Here is a 10,813-nt window from a genome sequence, read left to right on the forward strand (position 1 = left end):
TTTAAAAAATATAAAATATTTATAATAAATGTATTTTTATGAATTAAAGTTTCTTCAATTTACATGGAGCACTAAAAATTTTTATCTTATTTAACATTATAGAATATCGCAGTTTTGTTCGTTTAATGAAGTATAATTTTTGTAGCTTATATATTACTTTATATGAATAAGTTGATAATATTGACAAAATTTTTTGTGAAAGTTTTTTATAAATTTTATAATTGCAAAGTAAAGCTAATTATTTGTTTTCAAATTACTCATTTTTGCATATACCAATTTTGTAAAATTTTTTCTTCTATTTTCTTCATAGTGTGCTTAATTTGCTATTGTATAATTATACTATTGTATTCTTTGTTCTTTTTATCGCAATAATATTATTAATAAAATATAAATATATTTTTTATCAATATGATTATTCATATTAATTAAAGCACATTTAATGCAAGATTCTCTATATTCAGCAACCTCGAAAGCATTTTTAATCATATTTTCTTAGACATACAATTACAGTAGAAGATAAGGAAAAGAGAAACTGAACTCATTAAAATCGAAATTAATCGAAATTATAATTATTAAAATTAAAGCTCCTATTTCATCTCAAGGAATAAGTGTGAATTTCGTAAAATATTTTATATATACATATAAATATATTTTTCGAGAATTAAGCAACTAAAAGGGAAAGTTAAGATGACAGTGTGATTATCGCGGTAAAAAAGAAAGTTGAAATTTGGGCGAGACATGCAAAAGAGAAAGTCCAAGCCTTTAGTCCAAATGTGAGATCGCGAAATGAAGCGCAAACATGAACGAGTACCCTTCCATCCACAGCGAGTAGAGCTTCAGGGATGCGCGTAGTCCGATTCTGATCCGGAACGAGATTCCACCAATCGGTCTCCATTTTATCTAGGTACACTCCGAACTTTTCCCTCGGAATTTTCGTATCTCATGACAAACAACCGACCGTGGAAACGGTTGCTGGGGTTCTTGACTCCCGTGACGGCGACCCTTCGGCTCATGCATGGATCGATAGGCAGCCCTATTCTTGAATTCTTGAATATAAAGTGACTCCATGACCTACCGCAAGAATTACGTGTACCCGTTGCTTAAAAAAAGGAGAGTGGTCATATCACAAAACGAATTCGCGAATAATTTCGCAGATACAACTCTAAAAACGGTTTACAGAAATAAAAAGAGGGTAAAGTTTTATTCTTTTAATTTTTTAGTGCTTATTTTCTTCAATGAAAAGATTTTATTTACTACAACCAACAGAATCTTGTTCCTTATTATGAATAATAATATAAAATCGCTACTTATAATTTAAAAAATTTTTCAAATTTTATAACGAATAAATGTAATCCACGAAGATATCAATAATTCCTCCTTTTCAAAAAAGCAAATTTTTCAATATTTTAAAAATATAAATAAGATCATTTATAATAAATATATTTTGCAAAAATGTTAAAATAGTTTTAGTAGGTTTTTACGACCTGAAAGATATGATTAATAAAAATGCTTTCGAAGTTGCTGAATAGAAATTTTTCTGAATAGACGATAGATAAATTTTCGCATTAAGGTAAATCAAAAGGAAAGACTTAATCGTGATGTGTTGAAAAGAATTGAAAAAAGATTCTAATTTCTCTCTCAAAATAATCTAAATTACAGTATGATTTCAATGAAGAACTTAACTTTAAAGGAATTTGAAAATAAGGTTGTGAAAGTCCAGGGCCGTCTCTGTGGGAGTTTAGCTATATCGAATTTCGAGATTGCGCAAGCGTAGAGGGCAATTACCGTGAAGAGTTTCGCGAAGTCATTCTGCAGTCTCACATTCTGCTGTCGAGTTGCAATCCGATTTGCCGTATGCAATTGTTGCACGCAGCAAAGTTTCAGATTTCGCTTTGCGAAACGTTCGCAAACTCTTAATCAGTATAGATTATCAGCTCATCAATTTGCGAATTGTAATTAACAGTTATAATTTTGTAATAAATCATACAAATATTCATTTCAATTTTTAAGCTGACCTGATCTTATCTTAAATTAGTTCAAAATTAGACTTCAATGACTAACAATGAACTCTTCTTCTATTTTTACAGAATAACGAGAAGATTTCGGACGATTGAACGTTTCATTGAATCAGATTCAAGCATTTGATGAAAGCGTTCTTTTTTCAGGATCTTCATGTTTCGGTAATTTTACTTCAGAGTCACATTCTATCTTACGTGCTATCTTACGGAAAGGTCTACAAGTGATACTATGATACTTTGCTGCTTAATATGGCAATATGTGTTGTCATTACAAATAACGAAAGTCGAAAGAACGTTCTAAATATAAACATCTTCTATTAAATTTGCTCATTATTTTCCTCTATAACATTTCGTCATCGTTTTTTTCGTCTAATTGCTTTTCGTGCTGAGTCAAGCATAAGTTATGCAGATAACGTCAACGTGTACTCGAGTCTATCATAAGTAGAGATTATCTTTCGCACGATCTTCGCGACTCTCGTGACTAGCAATTGTACAACGCATTTTGTTATATACACACAGCGTACCTTGTTCAAGTGCGGATCTCTAATGTGATCGAGGCCACGCAGAAGACCAGCGGAGACCGTGTCGCCGCTTCCTCGTTGGCCCAGCTGATCGCGTTCCAAGCTCGACATGCTTTTATTCTTGCTACAGTTAGGTTGTGTACTGCTCTGGGTCCTGCGAACGAATGCCACTTGTCTGAACAGTTTGCGCGCAAACGCATAGCAAGATGGTAGGACAGGGAACGCGATAGCGAAGTGACGTGACATGATGTGAGCACGTCGGCAAAATCACAAAGGGGTAGAATAATGAACACCGCCGTGCCACTAAAGGCATCCTCAATCCTTTATAAATCTTTCACTCATTATACATTGTTACATAAACAATGAAAACATTGATTACTTTTTAATTTATTTAATATTAAGAAATAATAATGCATGCCTTTTTATAATAAAATATGTCTTTTTATAAATCATAATTAATAAAATAAAGAAAACGAAATGACAAATATTAATACATTTTTATAAATATAATCAAAATTTTATCAATACCCAGTCAGAAATGATAATGAAATCGACGTTGATTCGATATATGTTTTATTTCAACTTATTGCACTGTGTGTATCAGTTCAGAAAGTGCAGCAATAAGAAATAGACCTAATATATATAAATATATAATTAAATATAATTATATTATATTCATGATATTATATACATACGAATTTAATTTATTTATTTTATTTATTTTTTTCGTTTTAGTAGTAGAAATATATTTTTATCAGTGCTATATATCTTATAATTATGTGATATAATACAAAATTACTTTTTATAAACACAATTAATAAATATAAATATTGAATTTTTTTAATGAAATTTCTGTAAAATTTTTGTCTATATTATGGATACGAAATCGCTTCACCTTAAAGGTGCAAATACAACACGTACCTGTGAACAGGCATGGTTTAGCGCATGCGTATTTATCGCACAATCATACGTTATATATACATTTACCAATAAATGTTTGATTCATCATGAAAAAAATATGCAAATATAATAATTTGCAGATGTCAATATTAGAAATTTAAAAAACCAATATAATTGATGGGAACAAAGTTCAACGGAGTTAACGTTTTCAAACTCTTTTTCGCCTTGATTAGATCAAAGTTTAAAGTATACATTCAATCATGACTGAGCATTATTTTTCCAAAGTTATCGAGGTAATACGATAACGATATACGCGTAATTATCATGAGTGTCACGAAAAGAAATGTAATTAAGAAATTATATTAATAAAAAATTAGAAAATGGATAGAAGAATTTTTTTCTTCACATGCAACAAAAATTAATTTAATTGTGGGATATTCATTACTATTGGACGTTATGATAGTCATAATAATTTCGTCAAACTGTTAAATATCGTCGTAATTTGTTCGACTTATGTAATAAGAAAAAATATCGCGGTGTCTTTCCTGAAGTAAAGTAAAAACGAAACTCAGCGAAGGTGACGCAAGGATTCTTGTGTTAAGTAAATTCAACAGAAATCGACGCAATTCGTCGACTTTACCTGCTCTTGGACAGGTGATGCTGATGGCAGATTTCAGGTTCAAGATCGGAGATAGTGTAACGCGAGCTGCTGGATTGACGGAGAAAATTCGTCAAGTGACAGCTGAGCGGTATGAGGAACTGCCTCGTAGACATGTTTTATATAGACTAAACTGAACTAAACGTTTCGTGACGCGATTGTCTTATCATTCATTAGCGGGGAAAGAAGCGCATCTCGCATCTTTATGCGTATGTAAATCGCGTATTTGATGGAATTTTACTCCTCTCCCCCCCCCCCCTCCACCCCGGAATTGGATCGCGAAAATAGAAGACTACGAATTTCTGTATTCTATAAATTGCTTATCTTTCCATTATTAGCGTGGGTAATAGATGATGTAATATTGATGAAATGAGATAATGATGCTAATTGTCGCGTTAGCCTTTACTCTTTCAACCGACAGCCTGATATGGTCACACGATTCATGCGATATTCTTTAGCCAATGTGAAATTCAGACATTATCTATGACACAATGTGTGCGAGTGTTAAATTAATGAAATATGTCAAATATTGTGATGGGGAAAAATTAAAAAATGGAATATTTTTTTTACCAATATATGGGGCAATATGTAATTATTAAGTTAATTCTTAAGTCACATAAATATAATTTCTGACACAAGTATAATTTTTCTGAAGATATCCTTGATGCAATCCTTTGGGTCATTTAGAAAGTAATTAGCAATAAGTTTGATCAACATATGAGATATTCAGAGAAAACAAGTATTATATTTGTTATCTATTTAGGAATAAGTATTATACAAGATGTTTTATTTTAAACATAATGGATCGAATATCTTGAGTATCTTGAAAGATACAGAAAAATGCTTCAGATGAAATAAATTATACAGTCTGAAGGGACGCAAATAATAGTGAAATTAATTTTCGAAAAAACCGAAAATTTTTCAAGATAGAGATTTTTGCCATTTAAAAAAAATATTTTATTTATATGCGAAATAATTACAGAAATCATATTATGTAACAAAATCATACAATTCCATTTTAAAAAATGACGGATCTCCATAAAAATTGATTTTTTCAAAAAATTAACTTTACCAATATTTGCGTCCCTTCAAATTGTATAACTTTCATCTGAAACATCTTTTATACTTTCCAATATATTCAGCCTATTATGTTCAAAATAAAATGCCCTGTATATATTTATGATTTAAGACTTAACTCAATAAAAATTAAAATGTTAGTTATATTCTGTGTACTGTTACAACATTTCGCACCAAAGTGCTTTTAGATGCTATCTCTAATAATTCACATATTTTAAAATTCTATTTATCATCAAAAGAGAATAAGTTTGTTGCAATCAAGATAAGTACAAAGACAAAGGCACTTACATCCAGTTTTGTTGCACATTATTGTCTTTGGAGTTTCCATTGCCCATCGTGACGAATCGACCGAGATATTTAAGCGATTAGCTGGGGATTTTGCTAGTTAAGATCTGTCTGAATCTCGTATCAATATCGCAAACAATTCATAACTCTTGCGTTCACATAGGCGTGGAAGATTACCGTATTTTGCTGTAGTTGTGTCAAAGCTACCCGATAAGAGGAAAGATTTTTTTTTTTTTAGAGAAAAAATACGCGCGAATCACCCAGCTTCTCGCACGCCGGTGAAATCGGCTGCTTCGATCACGAGCAGATCACGAGCGTGACTAGCGGATTGCCATCGGATCGTCAAGGAGAACGTGGTGTTCACTCGTCGTGTCGTAGCCTTCGTTCTAGTTATCTAGATTTTCTCTTTTTCAGAGAGAAAATCAGACGAAAAAAGCATATTTTCGGAAGGGGAACTGACACTTCCTCTTATCTGCTATTAATTGAATAACAATTCCTTTTTAACAACCACCGCGATTTAATTAAACTGACGTTGTCCACGGCGGTGTTTTTTTCTAATGCGTAATCGATTGGGATCTTTTCTTGCTGTATAACTGTGTACAACTCTTCTCTTTTTTATTCAACATAAAAATTAACTGCGTACTTACATGCGTGCGTAACTTTGTGTGTCGTGCGCAGAGAGGGATGGCTTCATGCGACTAAAAAAGATTTTTTTATAAAAAAAAAATCTTAATCGTGCACTATATCGATTGTGTATTTTACCTGAGAAGACAATTCCTCGCTCGAGTCTTCTAGAATGCGAGCAAATTTTTTCTGACAGCCATTCATCGATAGCGGCATGTCTCTCAGCTGTCTGTTCTGAACATCGTTATCTAATCGATAATTACGTCTTATGATAGTATAAGAAAACATCAAAGTATAAATCGTAGCAGAAAAAGAAAGCAATATTTTATATGTCATGTAGCATATAATGCGTCTTTTTAAATAGCACAACAAATGTTACAAAAGACATGAATAAAATATTTATCTAAAAATATTTAAATAGACATTGTGTTAAATTGTTTCAATAGACTTTTACGCATGTTGTAAATTATTTTGCAATTTGAAAAACTCAAAAAAGATACATCGGATTCCTCGGATGTTATAAGTTTTCATCATCTGCTATCAGAATCAATTTATTTAATATTAAATACATATAAATAATAATTGTTATAAATTCTTATATTGTGAAAGAAATATCTTCATTGCGAGAATTTTCTCCCGTTACTCATCTAATTATTTCTTAATGGTGAAGTGAACGCATGGTGAAAGTCACATCAGTGTATTAAAATCATAAAAATGATAGATTCTGAAGAAGAAGAGAGAGCGAAACAGTCGCATTTATGATTGAATAGTTCCTGTTTTTGCCTACAAATTTAATTCTATAATTCAATTTTATAATTTGATTTTGCTTGAATTTAAAAAAATATAACAGAAGTCAATATTATAATCTTACAAGCGCAAATATTCATGCGATATAACACAATATTGTATTTATTTATGTATATATATATATATATATATCTTTAACATCTTTAAATTATTTATTTTGAAAGGAAAAATATAACAATGCAACTATAAAGAATAAATGCAGCGTATATTATAGCTAACAGAAAAAAACCTGAGAGAGGCCATGCCGATCTTTTTCTTGTATCGTCAAAATTGTCTGTACACTGTCGCCAATATATCCATTTTCAGTTTGGAAACTACGTAACTACATACATTTTCTGTCACTGTCGATAAAATCGTATCGTCGAAAGTAGATGTAGTTCGTATCTGTACTAAATTCTCAGGACAGAAGCGTGCCGACTATCCATATAGGAGGGATAGTTTAATAGATCCTTGAACGAAAAAATTTTAATTTCTCATCTTCTGTATATGTAAATAAAAGTTGCTGAATTTTAATAAACGAAATTGAAAATTCAAACAAGTTAATTCAGTGTGTGAATTTTGTCTTACAATATCTTATAAAATTATGAAGTAATGTTTCCTTACACGAATTTTTAACCCGTTTTTATCAAACATAATTAGTATGTATTATTAGTATATCAAAGTTTCTATAATTACTAGCAATTATAGAGATTTTTAATAAATTTTAACTTTTCTAAATTATAAATTTAAGTAAATTATTAATTTAAGTTATAATTTAACAAAAATGAACTATAAAGGCTCTCCACTACTCCCGCCAATTTTATCGGTCTCTTTTCGTTCTTAAGTCCTCTTTTCTTTAAAAGTATACTTATCCATAAAATAAATTAATAAATTTAGCAACCCGTTTTTGCAGATAAGTATATCTTTAATTTATTTTTTATTTTTATGTATATAATTATTTTATTGTATTTCGCGAAATTGTAATAACTTTTTAAATATTATTCTTTATTGTATTATCCTTTATACAATTCGATATTACAATCGATATTATAATAATTATTTACAATACAATATATAATTATCAATACTTTTGTACGGTGCGCGAAATACGAATGCGTCGCGAAGGCCATCATATCAATAGAATTGACTAAATTGTAATATGAATAATTAATAATAATAACAATAATAATAATAATTCCATTAATATATACGAATAAAGGCCGCGTTTATTCTCTATTCGCGTTTATTCTAAATTAAAAATATAAACATTGGATTAAAAATAAATCTAAATTTAAAAAATCTTTAAGTCATAAAAAATTTTTATTTCAAAAGTCTCGAATATCATGAAACTGGATTAAATTTTTCTAACATAAGTATACAGAACAAAACTTTAAAAATAAAAACTTTGAAAATTACTAAATCGATTACCATCCGATAAAATTCAAGACTCATGTACGTATTTTTAAAGATTCGAACGATTCGTTTCTGAATTTCATCTCAAAACATGCGGAGATGACAAATTCAGATGAATGATATAAGATCCGAAAGGGATAATTTTCCCTCACAATAATCAATAAATATATCTCTATCATATTTTGTTTATTATTAAAATCACTTTTTGAATGATTTATTATTTCAAAATTAAGTATTATAAGTCACGCATAACTCTGAACACAATTTTAAAATAGTTACAAGATAAAATTCTTACACTTTTTGTTAAATGTATATTGGATCTTGCATCATATTATTATTTTAGCTGATATAAAATCCAGTTACTACATACGCCATGGATAAGTTATAAAAGATTAGGCTAAAGTAAATGCATTGAGATAAATAATATTAATAAACGAAAAATATCTTTTATAGGAAAGCAAGATTAATAAATTATATGCTTTACATTAAAAATTTTGTTACCATTTCATTAGTAAGATGTGTACAAATAAGTATGAAACAAAACAGAAGGAATTTATCTTAAAAAACATTTCATATTATATGTGTATACTTATATATTATAGGTATTGCTTTTTTGCATCAGCTTGCATAAAATTTAATCCTGAATGAATGTTTAGGAATAGGATAGATAGGAAAAATAATAAAACAATATTTATTAAACCGTAATAAACACTTTTCTATATAATGGTATATAATCCATAGACAACAATTTCATACACTCGTAATTATTAGTTTATATAATCATTATCTTTTTTAATTTATTTCATATATTTCATATATTTCATGTATTTCAAAGATACGAATATTTTATTCTTTCTCGTTTTAACTTTTAAGATGTATTATTTTAATATAAAAAGCGACCATCGAAAGAACCTATTATTTATTATATATTTTTGTGATTAAATTACTTAATAACAAAGCGTCCATATTAACACATATGAATTTGCAATTAGTACACAAAATTTGAGCTAAATTCAATAATAATTAGAAATAATTCCAAGTTCTGGTAAAAATTTTTTCATGCAGAAATATGTATAAATATGTACAAAACATAATAAATATTCATAAATATGTATAATCATATATGAAATACGTCCATACATATTCATACATATCTTCTGTAAAATTACCTTTAAGTATGATGAAAATAAGAAGTAAAACACTGAAAATTGTGAAAACATTAAATATAATTGAAAGGGTAATTTTTACTATTATTATTTCTATTATTTCTATCATTACTATTATTATTTCTAGCACACTAAAAAATAATTTTCAAAAGAGGCATGTATGAACATGTATATGGACATTTATGTATATTTATACATATTTACATATATTCATGCGTGAAAAACTTTTTACTGAGTGGATGTAACGTGACATTATAAATTTCACAGCATATACAATAAATTCCATATAATAAAGAGATATCCAGGATTAAATTTATCCCAATCTTTTATTTATGTTACTTATCCATTTTAAGGCAACGAATGTATGGAATACATACAGCTATCTGTATATTTTTAATAAAAATTGATGCATATGCATCTATAGATATAATAATTAATAAAGTTACCACACATCCATTACCTCAATAAAAAAATTAATTCATCACTCACCATCCCGATGCGCAACAGTGGAGTTATCTGCAACGTCGATAATTCTGTAACAAAAAAAATATAAAATTAAAACAGAGTAGAAAAAAACCAATCAATATTTTTAAAAATATTTACTAAAGTTCTCTTGTAAATAATTACATAATTTTCTAAATATATAATTTTTACAAAAATATAATTTTTTAATTCACCCTTCAGTTAGATATATATAAAAATAATTATACATTTTCTTAAAAAAGACCTTAAAAATATATATTTACAAAATTTTAAAATAATTTAAAGTAATCCTCTTTTTTAGTTGTCATTTTTAAATCCTAGCAAAATAAAACGACTAAAGAATAAATAGAAGAAAAGTACTGATTTTATATGAGCAAAAAATGAGATATTTACTGCAAGGTAAATGCTCCGCCGGTGCCCGATGTCTCTCCCTTCTCCTCCTCTCAGAATTGGATTGACATCCACTCCCGTAAAACACTCGCGAATAGTGCACTATAATCGCGCGCGGACCATAACTTGAGTCCGATAACTTTAACGGCACTCCCGAAGCAAACGCGCGGCACGACGAACCGGTTGCGGTTCGTTCACTTGTAATTAAATCGGCGGACGAGGTACGTTGGCTTCTCCATTATTGAATTTTCACACGAAGAGAACGATTTTACTCAAGTATCTAAAAATTTATCTAGAAATTCAAATCCGAAAATTTTTAGATACTTGAGAAAAACCGTTCTTTTCGTGTAAATATCTTCTGGGTACTGAGCCCTCCCACCACGTCAAGGTACCCGTGAGAGGGAAGATAATCTGAAAAATGTAATATACACACACATGTATATATATATATATATATATATATATATATATATATATATACATATCACTATC

General features: G+C 29.1%; 1 protein-coding gene across 5 annotated transcripts in view; it reads right to left on the minus strand.

Moving 5' to 3' along the window:
• LOC108689497 (NADP-dependent malic enzyme-like) overlaps nt 1-10,565 on the minus strand; it is a 16,444-nt gene extending 5,879 nt beyond the window's left edge. Inside the window, exons 1-5 of one of the 5 annotated variants that reach the window (XM_018196264.1) lie at nt 10,325-10,565; nt 9,938-9,981; nt 6,222-6,317; nt 6,107-6,157; nt 2,543-2,693 (exon numbers count right to left, since the gene is read on the minus strand). In XM_018196264.1, the coding sequence (XP_018051753.1) occupies nt 2,543-2,693; nt 6,107-6,153 (198 nt within the window). In that variant the 5' untranslated portion in view covers nt 6,154-6,157; nt 6,222-6,317; nt 9,938-9,981; nt 10,325-10,565. Of the gene's footprint in view, nt 1-2,542; nt 2,694-4,079; nt 4,214-5,462; nt 5,680-6,106; nt 6,158-6,221; nt 6,332-9,937; nt 9,982-10,324 lie in introns of those variants that run through there. The other 4 variants (XM_018196263.1, XM_018196266.1, XM_018196265.1 and 1 more) reach the window with 4 other exon arrangements.
• Between the last annotated feature and the right edge of the window lie 248 nt (nt 10,566-10,813).

Source organism: Atta colombica, unplaced genomic scaffold (genome assembly GCF_001594045.1).
Source record: "Atta colombica isolate Treedump-2 unplaced genomic scaffold, Acol1.0 scaffold27, whole genome shotgun sequence".
Classification (NCBI taxonomy): Eukaryota; Metazoa; Arthropoda; class Insecta; order Hymenoptera; family Formicidae; genus Atta; species Atta colombica.